We start from the raw sequence: 17,024 nt of genomic DNA, 5'->3' as shown, positions 1-17,024 counted from the left end.
ACGCCATTGTAGGGGTACAGGGGTCAAAGGTGAGAGAGGTTGGCTCGCACAATCAAATCCAGGCCATGCATTTCTGAGAGGGGCTGGAAAAAGAGAAAATGATAAAGAAACTGATCAAGCCCTCAATCAGCTAAACAATAGATAACTCTACACAACACAAGCCTCTTTCTTTGGTTGGGAACATGGGGACCGAGAACTCCTTTCAGGAACATGTATGGCTAGGTGTTTCTATCACAAGGCCTGACAGTGGCCTCCTGGTTGCTCTCTTGTTTTATACTTTTTTCATTCCTATTAGCTGGTTCTGTGGACCAGCTCCATGAACGTGACAGTCTTAGTGCTCTGTGTTCTTACTAAAGTCCTGGTTCATTAATAAGTATTTATATGACTGTACTTCATTGACAGTGTGCCTGTGGCCTAGCAGTGAGATAGATACACCATGAAACACAATGACGCACTCACAGTTAGGCTAACGGTACATGATAGGTAGATTCTCCACAGTTGTTTTCTTAAAGCTATGACCTATTTCTCACAGATTTCTGTGATGAATATGATTCAGACAAACTTGCTGTACCAAAGCAAGTGAAATCAAACTGGCTTGGATTGGGCTTTGTGCTGGATAGGCTGCAGGACCCAGCTTCAGACAGCAGGGCGGTGCTATCCACAGGAACATAAAATCCCCTCTGAGACAGTTCTGTTAAACACAGCACTTAATAGTGTAAACTGGCGATAGTATTGAAACCTCACAACTGCTGCTAACCTCACAGCTCCTCCAGTGTAACATAAGCTAGGAGAGAGCACTTTTGACAATCTGTCCCCGTTTTGGGGAGGGTGACGAACACGGACCGGCCCAGTCCACTTGAATGTGTGCCGGGCGTGCAGACTAGGGGCTTGACATAAGGGCACAGAGCAATCTGAGGTCTTAGCACAGACAAACGGTGTTACATCACCTGGCAATGTCCAATCATCACTTCCTCTTTTTCATGTTGAAACCTAAGGCACTGGTGTGTCTGGCACCCCCCTCTGGCAGTATACGATACACTATGTCCCGCTTGCCACTGACAGAACTAGTACTGTTTTGCTCCTGGATTGTCCAACTCTTTCCCGTAATTGAATCAACACAGCCAGTTTGTGTATGAAAGGGCCACTGTGGTGATAAACACTAGTGTCTTGTATTTGAGGTGACCAGACGCAAAACAAGCTGTGAAAACCAGGTGGTTGTCCAGTCAAAGCCTGACTTGGCCTTCTTGGTTGAAGTTCTGTCCCAAGTTCAACAGTCCCAAGTTGTGCCAAAAATACCAGACCTTGAGAGGATAAAGTGGGACGTACGTATTGTGCCGCAAAGGGGGGTGCCATGCACCCAATGCCACATACAGCTGGACTGACTAGGAAGCCACACTATTGCAAACTGCCTCATTTTACTCTGTCCACAGGGGCAAAAAAAAACAACAAAAAAACAGACTCATTTTACTTCTGGGAAAACTCTTCTCATGGTTCGATTACGCAGTCAACATGCACTTACTACAAACTATATTCTTTCCATGTTTTATAAAATGTTACTGCCAAGTCATTGTTCTTTGGAAACTGTTTTGCTCTTATCCCATTTCTGCTCAGGCCTGCAAGGGTCAGCTTCGCTGCGGGGTCCTTCCAAGCTTGTGTCGCAGATTGCTTATGTATGTAGGATGTTGACTGCACCGTGTAACTGGGGTTTCCACAGAGGAGGGGTGGGGGGAAAGGAGAGGATCATCTTAACACGAGGAACATTCCCTCAAGAGACTGACGCGCCCTTCCTCTCCCTCACTCCTCCCATTTCTCCTCTCCCCGTCTCTTTCTCCATCCCCCGTTCTTAAGAATAATCACAGTTATTGCTGTTGTTTTAGTCATTATTTTTGCTGTTGCTCAGACGAGACATTTTTCTGATGTTGAAGTTGCTTCGATTCCTTGTGTTCTGCGATGGCTGCTCTGCACTCAGCTTTCTGCTGTCTAGCCCGGATCTCTTAAAAGGTTGGAGAGAGAGAGCGAGAGAGGGAGAAGGAGAAGTTTGGGTGGCCCTCTAGAGGAAAATCAGGTTTTAGGGGGTATCCAGTGGACCATATGACATCACATTCCTTCATGACAATCACATTGCTGTACTGAGGAACATTTAGGTTAGCTGGATTGTCTTCTTTGTCACACGTTCCTAATGAGAGCGAGGGCATGAGACATGCTGCTCTACAAAACGACTGGACTCGCTAATCAGTGTCCAAACACAAGATTATCTTGGGGTAGGATTGCGATCGGAAACTCTGCTCCGTTTGTTTCCGATTGTGACTCTCCACAGTTACATAAGGCAAAAACCGTAGGGAAATAACAACCGACTGTAAGGATTCTAAAATGGCGGGCGGCCTTGGGAGAGCGTGAGAGAACAGCGAGGCACAGAGCGAGGAGTGGTTGAATGAATAAATGAATGGACAGGGGATAGGGAGAGATGAAGGGAGAGGCTGTGTGCCAGCAGGCGAGAGAGAGAGAGAGAGAGAGAGGCAGAGGATGGCTGTGCTGTGGAGTGCCCCTCCATCTGGCCACCTACCCAGCAGGCCGAGCGGGCCTCTCGTCTCTGAAGTCAGTGGCCGCACTGTGCCCGATGTGGCAGCCACTCACAGGCATGCCAGCCAGCCAGCAGGGAAACTAGGCCACTGAACTCTGTCTGCCCTCTGGGGTTTTTATAGATTAAACCCAAAAGGCTCCGCTCCCTCAACAACTCCACCCCACCCCCCACCCCCTCCTCCACCTCCAGGCCACAAAGCTTTTTACCAGAGTTGAGGGAAAACAGGCAAAACACACACGCCACATGCACAGTAAACAAAAACAAATGTAACCCTCCCTCCGTCTAAAGATGTGAGGGATTTTGAAGGAGCGGGTCAGAATGGATTACAGCGCCGTGTGTCCAGGCCTGCTCTCTCACTCGGGGAGGATTTGCAGCAGGAGATGCACTGCATACCTGTGTTTCTGCCTCAGTAATTCTGGATCATTATCCCAGACACACCCACACACACACACACACACAGAGAGAGAGAGAGAGAGAGAGAGAGAGAGAGACACACACACACTCGGGTGGCCAGTCTCTGGGTTCGGGCTGGGTATTGAAGAGAATCTCTCGTCGTGAGTGGACAATCCTGGCATGTGATGTCATCAGAAACAGGTGTTAAGTAGGCTAGACGTGGTTTCCCTGGCAACAGTGAAACCCACAGACACGACTCTCCTCCTCTCCTCCTCCCTGTCTGTCTCTCCTCTGCTGGTGGAAGCCAGGGACAGAGGCTCGGTCTGGGCTGGAGAAAGCTGAAAACGACACGGATCCTTCCTGGGTCCATATCTTTCGATATTAAATAAGCTGTTTGATCCATTAACCCTTTGAGCTCAATCTGTAATAAACTGCACTTTTGTTCCCCTTATAGAGTGTATAGATAGGGGATGCCAAGTCAAAAAAAAAAAAAAAATCTACTATCATACACTTTCACGGTGTAGAGCGTTATTCATTGATTGTTTTGGGGACCAAGAGTTATTGCGAAAATCTTCACTGTTGATACAGTCGTTGTCCTTGATTGCTAAAATGTCTGAATTTTCAAACCTTATTTTTCTTTATATGACATTATAAAAGCGGTACTTGCTCCTGGAGATTTCAAAGTAATGCTCATCAAAACTTATACAGTTAGTGCTGTTAAGTGGGAATGAGCATCTCGGTGTGCGCCACACACATCCAAATCCAGGGCACAACAGTTGTGTTAGCTAGCTAGGTCAGTGTCATTTACAAGGGATGCCATTGACTAAAGTGCCACAGTGTTGCACAAAGGGTTAATGATAAGACTAAGGCCACGCAAGGCCTGTTCCAAGTTATGTTTTTGCACATTTGTGAGATATTCTAATGTCAGTATTTTAATTTTTTCCAAGTGCCTTTTATTCTAGGTAAAATATAGAAGCTATACATTATATGAAAAATGATTATATGAAAATATATTTTTTCCTGGCATCATGTTCTGTGGTTGAACATGCAGAATTTTAGAGTTGTAAAAGTCTCCAATTGGTACAACATAGCGGTGTTCTCCTGTTTTAGAGGAATTTTATTACGATATTGATAATAATGTCAATGAAAAATAAACAAACAAAATGTTTAATAAAGTTGCATTTGATACAACTTGTGCATTCATTTCTGTTCCAGAAATACTATCAAAATGTCACATATAATGGAAATACACGGACGTAGAGACCAACAGGTGTGTGTTATTCCACATGTGCTCACTGCAGACCGGCATCACACTACACCTGAATAAAGAACAATCATGATGAAGCTGATTATCAGTCAACAGGTTGCATTTTCACTCACTGCATTCAGTGTTTCAACTGTGTAATGTCACAGCAGCTACTCCACAAACTGTGACATAAATAATGTAAATCCATGTGAATTCAGATTATTGCCAACTGAAGCTGAAAACATTGCATCAGCATATATGGTATATGATAGTGTACAATAAGGCTCTTAGAGGGAGAACAATAATATCAGTACATTCGATTGTGAATATTATACAGCCTACCACAACTATGAGTTCAAACCCCAGCTTTATCCCACGTTTCCTCTCTTTCGACACTGCATCCTCAGACAAAAAAAAAAAAACATGAATCCATAAAATATTAATAAAAGAAAGATGCTCTTTAGGCTAAATAAAACCCAATATCAAGTGCCTACACAGAGCCTCATGAGCCTCATCAAGAATTCCCACAAAGTCAAGACTAGTGTCTAAAAAGGAGATGGCTTTTATTGGGTTATAATTTACAGAGGACGGGAAGGGGGAAGACGGGGCGAGCATCACTTCGTACTTCATGTTTCCGTATTCTGCTGCTTCTGCTGCGACTGCTGCTTGTTTTGTGCCTGAATACTAAGTTCCTCCTCTAGCCGCTCCTTGGCCCGCACCACCTGGACACACACACACACACACACACACACACACACAGAATAATAATGATTACAATGAGAATGGAAAGACACTACTAAAATACCAATCGTTATATTGTTTTTGTAGCGTGGCTCGCAGAGAGCAGGGAGGAATTAATGAGCAATACAATCAGAAGCCAATTAATTTCCAACACTATCCTCTTCACAAAGTGGATTTCTCCTACAGACTGTGAGTCACATGACTATGGTCGGCTGTATAAAGCAGGCAGATAGGCAGCAAGGGGTTCAGTCACTGTTTGCTTGGATGTTAGAATGGGCAGAACGAGCTTTTCATACATGACTGTCTCTACGGTTAATTAAGAATTCTGCCACACACACACACACACAAAATAAAACATCCAATAATGGGATCCTGCAGGTAAAAACACCTTGTTGATAATCAAAGTGCAAAGAGAATGATAAGCTGCAAGCAGGCAAATAACAGTGGCATGCTGAACAGCATCTTATCAGTACTTGTCATGGACAGGATATAGCATATGAGATGGAGTTAGCCTACTTCAAATGCAGCTAGTGAAAGTGCACACTGCACACTCCTCAACTCTCCTCCATTCTACTTATCTGACAGTCATTGTGTGACATCACATAGCTGAGTGCTCCTTTAAAAAAAACACTTGAGTGAAATGTCTAGTGTCAAAACATCTAAACGCCACTTACCTTCGACTGTAGGTAAAGCGAACCGCCCACTGCCTTGTCATTGACTTTGAAAAGGTGCTCGTAGTTCTAGGAACAGTTACACCAGTTAGTGTTATGTGGTTTTCATTCAAAATAACAAAATGTGTTCAGAACAACAACAAAGAAACACAAAGACAGATTCTATCATGCTTCATACAGTAGAGGGTAAAGTCCAAGAGAAGACAGAAATTTAGAGTGATTGTTAACTCCAAATAGGCTAAACCATCAAATTCATGTGGCAGTGAAATTGCCAGCTGCAAATGTTTGGATTGGACATTTTGGATGAAAGAAACCGTCAGATGGTGTGTGTGTGTGTGTGTGTGTGTGTGTTTACCTTCTCAATCTCCTCGGGGGTGAGTGTGCCGATGTTGAGGATCTGCTGGGCCTCCTGCAGGCTCATCCCAGAGATGCTGGAGGCTGCAGCGGACTGCTGGCCCGAACGGCCCCTGGCCTGTGCTGCTGCTTGACTGGCTGGGAGACAAAACACAGCACACACAAAACGATTAACTCGTAATGTGATGGAAAAATAAGGCTCCACAAAGCAGATTTTTTTAACTAGAAAGTGTCACTGTGGCAGTGTCATGGGCCATACCTGCAAATTCCTGCCGTAACGCCCGTGCAAACGCCCGTCCCACCACCTGTGCTCCCATCACAACGATCTGGGCGAGGTATCTGGCCTGCATAGAAAAAAACAAAACATTTATCATTAATCAATAGACCACTTAATTTGATAGTGGCAGACATGGGACACCAAAAGGGGAAAGGAAGGTGCAGTCAATGGTGTTGGCTGTCAGTTTCTGCGTCCAGATTTTGGCAAGTGAGATTACAGCATGAGTTGAGTCCCATGATGATTAAGCTGTTGTTAGAAGGGCCAATGGCTGTCTGCAGGCCAGAGGTATTAAAGCAGCACCTGTCCCCATCCCACATCACTGCAGTCAACACTGAGGCAGCGTTTCCATAACCGTTTGTTATGTTGGCTGGCTCAAGCGGTCCTGAGTACCTTAGATAAACTAGCTCCTGAATCAAAGTGATACTGGACTGGTAACTTAAGGAGGCAGGTTATGTAACTGCGTTGGAAAGAGTCAAACACACCGTATAACGTTAGCAAACACCAAGAGGCAGACAGCGCCACAACAACGTCTCCTGCTAAAGCTAACTGACAACGCGCCGGTTCGCTAGCTCATTACTTTGGGAACGTCAACACGAATATTATGAAATACATTCTTACCATTTCACAGTGCTAATTTATAGCTTGAAGAGTATATACAGCGGTGCTTATCTGTTTTTCACATGTACTCCAATGAAGGTTACTGAAGGGTCAAAGTTCAAACACCAAGCACACCGCGAACGAAGATATTGTAGGATTCAAGATTACCTAGGTGTGCGGCGATGTTAATAATACTGACATCTAGTGGTAGGGAGGTCAAACTGCACATTTTCAGTAAAGTCCCTCAGCGGCTTCCGAACAGATACCATCTATCAGTTTTCCCCAAAATAGGGTCCAGGGACCCCCAGGGGGTCCTTGAGAGGTTCGTAGAGGTCCTCAGCAAAATGAATTTAATTTCACAACTGTTTTATTTGCTAAAAAGTAGCACTCCATGAGAATGTAAGTGAGTGACTATTCTGATCAGTTTTCCCTCAGTATAAATTATGCAATGAATCATATTTAACAATAAAATCTATTGAAATGGGATCTCTTGGGACAAATGAGAAAATCTGTGGTCAAAAGCATCTCCAATCGAAGGACCTGAACATGAAAAAGTTTAGGAACCCCTGCAGTTTATCAAAATTACTTTCCCATATATTTGACATTGTGGTTTTGCCCTGGCAATTTAATGAAAGAGAGAGAATTAGTAATAGGTTCAAAAGGTGTTTATTGCAAGGCAACAATGAAAACAAACCCCACAAACCATTACTCAAGACGGAGAAAACAATGCTTTACTCAATGTATAAAAGGAAGGTTTTTTTTACACAATGGAAGGCAAGTTAATATCCCAGAAATTACAAAGTATGACATTTGAGAATCACAAGCACAAATACATCACACAGACACTAACACCACCCACAGCACTACATGATGTGCACTACCATGCATGGTTGAAGTGGTTGGTTCATTCCAGTCTATCAGCGGTTGTAAACAACATAATTGGTTCAAGCCTGGTTTATTGACAATATTGCATTGTACTGTAGCCCTGATTAGAAATTACATGATGGCTGTTATGACTGCATTGTAATTTATTAATACTGTACTGTTTATGTCAAATAAACACCATGATTACATACTAGTGATAAACATCAAATAAGAAAATGAGCTCTATTAGTGAGGAATACTCCTGTCTGAAAACCAATGACGATAATGAATAAAAAGTTAAATTGTGCAGCATATACAGAAAAGAAAGAATGAAAAGCAAGCAAGTAAGAAAGAAACAATCATAACCCTAAAGCACACATAGGCCCCTCTAAAACTCCATAAGGAGGTGGTTTGGCTGTCAATGCATAATAGCCAAATCCCATTTTCATCAACCTGTCACCCCTGCTTATTATGAGACAATTCCCCGAGTGGCAAAAACATTCGCCCAAAACTGACCGGTGCAGACGCGAAAAGACAGACTGGTGCTAAAATGACATTTCATAATACTGGCTACAAACAGAAGAAGGCGTCAGTAAACTATACTGCTGTCAATAGAAAGTCCAGTTCATGGTGAAACATGAACGTTGGCGACCCTGTTGTATCCTCTGTGTGGTTTTTGCTGCTGAACATGTTACAGTAAAATCACCAATACATCCCTAAGTAGCTGGAGGCATACAGTCACATATGATGCCCAGTTGCTGAAGGTTGGCGTGTGCATGTGTGTGTGTGTGTGTATATGTGTGTCCTTATTTATGCATTGGTCAGACAGGGTGACCAAACTGGAAGACAAGGGTTACCGTTTTTTTTTCCAGATGCATGGTGTCCAGTTGTTCAACAAGACCATAAACAGTTTTGTGCCACATTACATTTTCAAAGACACATTTGTGACTGAGTGTGCTTATATGACTGGCCAGTAGAAAAGCAAGCAGTGGTTCACAAATGCGGTGGAAGTAACATGCAGGCAGAAATGTTGTTAGAAAAACCTTGGAATGTTTGCAAATGCCTTGAATGTTACACTTCTATAAGGGATACTGGATTTATTTGGCAATCTGCCCTACATCTTGAGAATGTTATGCTGGTTATTTACACTTTGATGAAGCGCCACATCGTACAGGATTCTTTGTTTGTGCGAGGAAGGTGTAAGGTTGGTAGGCTGAGATGTTAGCTGATGTGGTCGTGGCACTGTGGCACGCAGGAATGGCAACGTAAGACTTGAGCAGGTCCCTCTCTCTCTCTCTCCCTCCGGGCCGAGGGCAAGGCAGCACCCCCCTCTAGTCATCCTGGAAGACACAGCAGCCCAGGTCAGCACAGGCAGATATGGACTGGCAACAAATCCACATTATCTCAATATCCTCTAAGTCACCATTCTCTCAGTATTTCATACCACTGCTGTTTAACATCTTTTAACTTCTCTTTTTCACCTAGAAACACATGTGCTCAGTATCCAAATCATTAAGTACATCTCCCCATTTAAGTAAACAGCTTGCTCCTCCCAACATGTATAAATACAGTAGGAGTAAAGCATGCAGAGGTTGGTAGAAATACAGTTAGAAATAGAAATACATACTTATTCATATATATAACATATAACATATATATTCACTCACCCACTCATCATCGTCCACTCCCTGGAAGGAGTCCTGTGGCAGTGGGTCGTCCATGTTCCCCAGCTTAGCCACCATGGCACTCAGCAGCTAGGCAGCAGATACACACGTTCAATGTTAACAAACATGAAGATAAAGTCATCGCTTTTATTCGGCAAGTACAACATGTACACAAGGACTTTGACTCGGTTAATACAAGACAGTCACACAATACAGGATTGACACTCTAGGTGCGGGACAAACCGTAACAGGACCTCACATATCGTGCAGACAAGATGTGCTGTATGACAGCAAACAAGCTAGGGCTGAACGATTTTGAAAAAATATCTAATTGCGATTATTTTGACTGATATTGCAATTGCGATATGATTTGCATTACTAGAGGGAATGATAATTTTTACATCATTATTCTCATTTTCATTGAAAAACGTATTAAAATGATTATGGTGTGATTTTTGCGGGGATCTGTACCAAACAAAGATGTTTTCTTAAGTCTGTAGAATATGATGTGTAGGCCAGGACATCTCTGCAGCACGCCAATATTTAATTTAAAATGGTATTTTGACACACATTTCGCCCAATTGCAGTAGGCCATATTGCGATTTTGGTAAAATTTTGATTAATTGTTCAGCCCTAGTTCCAGTGTAGCAACATTAGCATCGTTGGCTCAATTTTACATCGGGAAGTGGAGTATTTTTCTCACCTCGTCTTTCTTCTGTTCATCAGTCTTCTCCTCCAGGTAGACTGAGGAGGGCAAGTATTTCCTAACTGGAGCCTCTTTGGGGGCCTCACTCACTGAGAAAACACACACACACACACACACACAGAAAACCGAAAAACAGAAACGCACATTAAAACCCTTCAGTGATGCAGAGCTCTACCAACGAAGACAGATCCACCATTGCTACCTAGATTGTAGAGGATGTGGAGATATAGACAAGGTTTTGATAGCAGTCTTTGCTGAGGTCACACAGTATGTATGTGTATGTGGACTCTCCAGTCCGTACCTGGCGTCATGTCTTTAGGCTTCAGGCTGATCCTGCTGTGTTGGCCGTTGGAGCCGGAGAGCCAGGCAGAGGCGGTCAGCGCCGGTTCCCACCACACCGCTGTGTCTGGATACACATCGTCCTGGAAGAACTCTTTCTGCAGACGCACAGTGGACACACAGGGGGCAGTTATGAAGGAGAGGGAAAGATAGACAGAAGAAAGAAAGTAATGAAGTGAAATCAAAGGTGGTTCAGGAAAACATTAAGCTTTGTACTGAGGCTGTCTGTTCAGGTTTGTAGCCATTATGTGTGTGTTTTATGAGCTATTCAATTCCATTACATTATGGTGCACCAAAAATAAGGGTTTCACTGGCCCAGCAGTGGAAATTCTATTCTATCCTATTCTATTCTATATGAGTACATCCTAATAGAACTACCGTAAAGGTTCTATACATTTCTGATCGGGCACACAGTGGTGGAGTAAAAGAGGAAGGTTGGATTTAGTGGTATGTAGTGTTCCCATGTGTCCACTAGGTGGGGCAGTAGCCTCACCTTGACCCGGGGGACTCTGAAGGCCACGGGCTCGATGGTCGTCTTACTGAGCATCAGTCCTCTGGCTATCTCCACGTCACGCACACTGCACTCTGTCTTGGGCAGGAAGGCCAGGCCCTGCGCACAGGAAATAATCACAAGAGTTAGCAGTCATCCAGTAGAGACGAATGACACAGACTCCACTGTGTTCTTCTTCATGGTGCTAAGATTCAAACTACAAAGTTCAAAGTTAAACTTCAAAGTTGTTCACTAGGGCTGCAACTAACGATCATTTTCATTGTCGATTAATCTGTCGATTATTTTCTCGATTAATTGATTAGTTGTTTGGTCTATAAAATGTCAGAAAATGGTGAAAAATGTTGATCAGTGTTTCCCAAAGCCCAAGATGACGTCCTCAAATGTCTTGTTTTGTCCACAAACCAAAGATATTCAGTTTACTGTCATAGAGGAGTAAAGAAACCAGAAAATATTCACGTTTAAGAAGCTGGAATCGGAGAATTTTGAATTATTTTTCTTAAATAATTACTCAAACCAATTAATCGATAATCGAAATAGTTGGCGATTAATTTAATAGTTGACAACTAATCAAAGAATCAATTAATCGTTGCAGCTCTATTGTTAACAATCATCTGTTACCAATCAAGATTATTTTCTTTATACAGTGGCTGAGAAGGATGTACTGTAACTATGTAAGCCTGTATGAAAATGAGCTGTGTGATACGTCATTGGTCCCTGTAGGGAAATTCAGAAATTCAGGTCTTGCTCAATGCCACTTCAGCAGGGTGGATGTTTGCCTACAGTTGAAGGACGGTCTCTCCATGTACGCAAATTTTTAAAAAAAAGGAGATAAATCAACTAATGTAAAGTAAGAGGGAGATCACCGCAGTACCTTATGTGGCTCAGATGAGTTGAAGCTGCTGCACTCCATGAAGTAAGGAGCTTCTTGGATTATCTCAAAAATGTAGACTCGGGTGTCACCCTGGAAGACAGAAAACACACACCGGTTAGTTAGGAACCACAATCTTGATACAAGCAATGTGGGATCAGGCATAGTATTGTCATGAGATTCTGTGTTTGTCTGTCTGCTTACCTTTCCAGTGAGGATGACCACGCTGGTGTCAGGGTCGTAAAAGGGGATGAGTGTGGAGGGCGAGATGTCTGCCGGAGCGCTGGCTATGGCCCCGGAGGACAGGGACTCAGCGGAGTACAGGTACATCTCTCTCTCACTGCGGCTGCAGGCGGAAATACAGGAATGATCAGTGGTGAACGTCTCTTTCAACTTGTCCACTGCTGCAACAATGACACTGAATTATGAAGCCGTGGACCTTTAAATTCAGCGAGGGGCAAGTCTCATTTGTTAAGCTCTCGTCTTTATTTCCAACAGTCAGTTGGAGACACCGAGATCACCCTAGAATATTTGGATTTATTTTTGCCTGCTTTTTCGCCTTACTTTTCAAAATTTCCAGACAAAACAGCAGGCCTTCTGTTTTTCTGGAAAGCCTGCATATTGTTAGGTTAATGAAGTAATATTGCTAATTAAATAGCTAATTTAATCTTTGTCATAGATATTGAAGTGCATGTTCTGTACCTGTCGAATCCTGACACCATGAGGTATTTGCCGTCACACACCCAGACCACACGAGCTCCTCTGTGGCCCTCGGGACCCGGGCCCTCCTAAAAAAGAGAGTGTATGTGGGAGAGATGGGTTAATTAAGCAATAAGGCCATGGTTAACATTGATTTCATTGCCTCTTAGCTGTTCTAACTCACTGTAAACCACGGCCTCTCGTGGCTTATTGCCTTTATTAAATGGCAACACAGCACTGTGTTGCCATTTAAATTAAAAATGTGTTAAATCTTTTATTTTTAATTGTTATTCCGCCTAGCAATATAGTTCTTGAAGAGTAGTTAAACAAAATGGCTGCTAAGTGACACACATGTACTGATATGAGAGGTGATTTAGTGCATTAATATTTAAATTAACTGTTATGGAGTCACAGGTGTGCGTGTATCAGGTATTTTATAATGGCTTTGGGACTCAGCCAATCAGAATTGAGGGCTGGAGCTATGTGTTTTATAAATGCCATTTTCACAATACAAACCTAAAGAAAAATCTGGGTGTTGCACATACCTGCACAGGTGCAGCAGACTTGCGAGGGTCATAGATACGAACTTTCCCATCTTTGCATACTGTGGCCAGCAGCTTGCCATCTGGACTCCATGCCATTCCAAAAACCTGAACATAACCCACAGCAGGGAGCAGAGCGTGACCATTAAAAAATGTAAATAAAACAGTAAATGTATTCACTGCAGTATATGGTATGCAAGCATATCCAGATTTCCTGTAGTGAGTACACAGTTTACATCTACGTTCCTCTTCTCAGCATAGCACGTTTTACTAGTGTTACGAATGAGTTCCATCAAATATATGATTTTAAACCCATAAGTAGCTTTGGCTTAACAGTTTTTCCATATTTAGCCTTAAATTCAAAGATCCGATCAGGGAGTGGATCACAGTTCCCCACCTGGTCCTGGTGTCCAGTGAGGAGGTTGACCTGCTCTCCTGCCTCCAGGTCCCACAGCCTGACTGTCTGGTCATAGGACGAAGACACCAGCAGGCCGCTGGCCAGAGGGTGGAACTTGATGGAGTAGATCTTCTCTGTGTGGCCTAGGAGTGGTGAGAGCGGCTGTGACTCATCTTGACTTTCACTTTATCATCATCATTATCTTTTTCTTCATTATATATGAAACAACATGTATGGATGTACTGTAATCTTCAAACTGTGCTTAGTACATAGCGCTTCATATTGTTTGCTTTGACTTTGAATGTATTCTTGTAGTGCGTTTGTGTTTACAAACTCTACAAAATCCATTGTACTGGTTGAATTGAAGTGATTCTGATAAGCGGGTCCTTTGTGTGGCCTGTCTTACCCTGCAGGATGACCTCAGGCTCGGTCAGGGTCTCTGTCAGCCCTCCATCTGGCACCTGCCACACCCGGATCTTGGCATCATCACCAGCTAGCATAGACAGAGAGGGACACAGGCATATTGAATCATACACACACATATCGAGGTAGACAGTGAGCAGTGAAAAGAGCATATAGGCGCAAACATACATACAAAAATGCGCATGTGCACATACACACACACGCAGACACACTCACCCACGGCCAGCCTGTGTGTGTCGAAGGGGTCCCAGCAGAAGTCAACCACATTGACAGAGTTCTGGATGGTGGGCAGGGCCGTGTCTGTCAGCTTGCCAGGCCGAGAGAGCTGGGGAGATGAGAGGGATAAATCAGTCTCGTACACACACACACACACACACACATACACACAGTGGTCTGGTTTCTCCAAATGAATCCAATCATCCTCAGCCATTGTCTTCGAATGGAAAAAAAAACACAACTTTAGTGCTAAGATGCTTTAAAGCAATGCTTACTGCCTACTCTGTTCATTCAACATGGACACCAATTATTGTTTAACTTAGTCAACATCACTGTACTTAACACAGTTGGGTTAGGATTAGGGTCTCATTCCACCTAATGCAGTACCTCAAAGACGGCGATCTGGCCCCCGGCGATGGCGAGGGGCACAGCCACACGCTGACGGTTGGCGCAGAAGCCGTCGCACTCGCCAGGCGTAGTGAGGTTGAGGCCCCGCAGGTTGGTGATGTGGGTGTCCCTGTGCAACACCGTCCCCTGGATGTGACGAAACTTGGAGCTGGGCCCTAGGTCAGGTGAAGAGGTTGAGATGAAAATAAAAAGACTTCAACAATATTCACCATCATTTAAAAGGAGTTCAATTAAATTGTACGGTCAGTGAAGAAACAAATATAAATCCAGAAATTACTATCAAATGACTGAGACAGCAAGACCTCAGGTGTGTATGTGTGTGTGTGTGTGTGTGTGTGTGTCCATACCCAGCAAGCTGTGGATAGCCTTGGTGCTCTGGCTGGGGCTGGGGCTGGGGAGGAAGCCTGAGGAGAGGCCGGAGGTGGAGGAGGGCGAGCGGGACGGAGCGGCGCTGCTGCTGGTCGTGCTCAGCGGACTACTGGAGGTGGAGCAACAACGGGCCGGCTCCTACAGAACAGTACGGTGCCTGTTAACTTGTTGCAGTACAAGTCTGTCGAGTTTATATTACTCCAGTATTAGGTTGGATTCCCCCAAAAAGAATCCATAGTACCGTACCTTCTATGGTAAGTCAATGGAACCAATGGGATATTAATGTTAAGATAGTTTTGGGAAACGCAGCCTTTGTTCAGTTGAAAGCTAACAATTTTGAGCTCTGTCAAATGGAAAGATGTAATACAACAATATTTTCTGGTGTGTCAGTCACCTCCTTGCTCCCCCCACTGGGCAGATCCTTCTTCGCAGACGTCTGACTGGCTGGTGGAGCCTTGGGTTTGGGCTGTTTGTCTGGGTTGAGGCTGACTTTCTCCACCTGAGGACAAACAGAGATATGAAATACTGGAGGCACTGATTCAATATAAAGACTTAGAGGGCGGATAACCTTGTTGTTGACACGATGTGATGCTGAAGCGTTAAAGGAGATCCATACCTGCTTGTTTCCTCCTTGCCACCACTCCTCAGCAGACATGGCTGGAGTAGCACCCACTGTGTCTGGGTAAAGGTCTGCGTGGAACTCCTGGCCTCTTCCCGACTGTTGGAAGATGACATCACACACACACACACACACAGACACACACACAGGTGCACAGATGCAAATATGCGTGCATGAAATACACAACAAAAACATTTGTGTTTTATAGCATTGGGTTACTTTACACCCTGTCTGCAAACCAAATTTCCCTTACAGGGGATGAATTGATATGAATTGATAATATGAATTGAATTGAACTGAATTGAATATGTATTACTAATATGTTTTATACAGTGCTATATTTTGTGCATACCTTGCGAGGAACATGGTAGCTGATTGGTACGATGCAGCTGTCCGTCAGCTGAAGCACACGCATCACCTCACAGGACATGACATCCAATGCCAGCTTTGGTACCATGGCAACCCCTCGCGTTGAGGCGTCCGTCAGACAGTGGCTCACTGCAGAACAGATGGGTAAGAGAGAGAGAGGATCAGGAAATTGGATGAAGACAGTATGTGATAATCTCTGTTCAGCCACAGATGACAAAGTCCTACCTTGAGAGAGGAATGGCTCAGAAGCAGTGACTTCAAAGCAATCAACCACAGCGTCTCCCTGTGGAGGAGAGAACAGAGTAATAAAGAGCAGTGACTGCATCAGTAGTGAATCAGAGAAAGATGACTTCAATCTCCTGTCACACCAAAATTATTTCTGGTAAAGTGGACATCATATTGTTTAATAGCGTTTGTGTTTCTTACGATTTCTGTTGATATGAAATCTGTAATTTTTCTTCCACAAAATCTAACAGCACAGTTGTCACTGCTGTTTGTCTTTATAGGGCATTGCTCTTCCTATTCATGCTCTTTTATGCAACTTTATGGCATAAATATTTTTATGGACTGTTGACATCAAATTAGATCAACTGACAGAACTGTAGAATAGAAAGATATCAATCCATATCTTACCACGGCAGTCAGTGTGAGCAGACCAGTGTCGGCATCAAACAGAGGCATCAGGGTCCTGAGAGGGCGAGAGAGATGAGAAGGGGAGGAAAGGAAAGGAAAAAGAGAGAGGTACATTTAAATTAAGCTCAGAAATAGCATCTTTCCTAAGTATCCTTGTTATTACATAATCATTCAAACATGTCACAGGGGCTATGAGCTGAAGAGCTACAAAGGCACCACTAGGTGGTGCAATACACCCGCTACTTGTGCAAAAACAGCATCGTTTTTGTCAGGTCAGCAATGAGAAGCCATGCTGCAACATTTCCACATATCTTTATCAGGGGATTAGGGGAATAGGAAAAAGTCATTATAAAGAACAACTTGATTCAACCAAGATGAAGATGTTTAGTTGCACAATCACATTCACTCACACATGGTGAACATGCAGACTCATTCTCCTCTGCTGTCAACTATCCAAGGAACAAACAACATTCAGCCCATGAATAATGGACTGTTGTCAAATAGAGTATTTTGTCAAATAGCGCTTGACACAACATC

At 43.6% G+C, this 17,024-nt stretch overlaps 1 protein-coding gene across 3 annotated transcripts; it reads right to left on the bottom strand.

The window, feature by feature from the left end:
* Positions 1 to 23: 23 nt before the first annotated feature.
* On the bottom strand, positions 24 to 16,537 carry pam16 (presequence translocase associated motor 16). 3 transcript variants are annotated; one of them, XM_071516409.1, is made up of 22 exons: positions 16,488 to 16,537; positions 16,080 to 16,137; positions 15,838 to 15,983; positions 15,483 to 15,584; positions 15,261 to 15,365; positions 14,845 to 15,004; positions 14,477 to 14,652; positions 14,090 to 14,198; positions 13,857 to 13,943; positions 13,451 to 13,593; positions 13,057 to 13,161; positions 12,515 to 12,600; positions 12,017 to 12,158; positions 11,816 to 11,905; positions 10,927 to 11,043; positions 10,396 to 10,531; positions 10,092 to 10,183; positions 9,392 to 9,478; positions 6,246 to 6,330; positions 5,988 to 6,124; positions 5,636 to 5,701; positions 24 to 4,942 (listed from the first exon to the last, which is right to left on the bottom strand). In XM_071516409.1, the coding sequence occupies exons 1-22, from the start codon at positions 16,533 to 16,535 to the stop codon at positions 4,847 to 4,849; spliced, it is 2,373 nt and encodes a 790-aa protein (XP_071372510.1). In that variant the 5' UTR covers positions 16,536 to 16,537; the 3' UTR covers positions 24 to 4,846. The 3 variants fall into 3 exon arrangements, with proteins under 3 accessions (XP_071372510.1, XP_071372512.1, XP_071372511.1); XM_071516410.1 differs by lacking the exons at positions 24 to 4,942; positions 5,636 to 5,701; positions 5,988 to 6,124; positions 6,246 to 6,330 and adding an exon at positions 7,527 to 9,064; XM_071516411.1 differs by lacking the exons at positions 9,392 to 9,478; positions 10,092 to 10,183; positions 10,396 to 10,531; ... (13 more) ...; positions 16,080 to 16,137; positions 16,488 to 16,537 and adding an exon at positions 6,882 to 6,977.
* Positions 16,538 to 17,024: the final 487 nt, after the last annotated feature.

Source organism: Centroberyx affinis, unplaced genomic scaffold (assembly GCF_046629955.1).
Source record: "Centroberyx affinis isolate AG114_WGS23_722 - 3 ecotype Tasmania unplaced genomic scaffold, CSIRO-AGI_Caff_v1 ptg000401l_1, whole genome shotgun sequence".
Taxonomy (NCBI): domain Eukaryota; kingdom Metazoa; phylum Chordata; class Actinopteri; order Beryciformes; family Berycidae; genus Centroberyx; species Centroberyx affinis.
This window is presented reverse-complemented; position numbering and strand designations above follow the sequence as displayed.

Excerpts from the sequence above, each read along its gene's own strand:
- pam16 (XM_071516409.1), bottom strand. The coding sequence starts at position 16,535 with ATGCCTCTGTTTGATGCCGACACTGGTCTGCTCACACTGACTGCCGTG. Across the intron at positions 14,199-14,476 it reads GCCAGATCGCCGTCTTTGAG|CTCTCTCGGCCTGGCAAGCT; the intron begins GTACTGCATTAG and ends TCATCTCCCCAG. Across the intron at positions 4,943-5,635 it reads CGCTTTACCTACAGTCGAAG|GTGGTGCGGGCCAAGGAGCG; the intron begins GTAAGTGGCGTT and ends GTGTGTGTCCAG.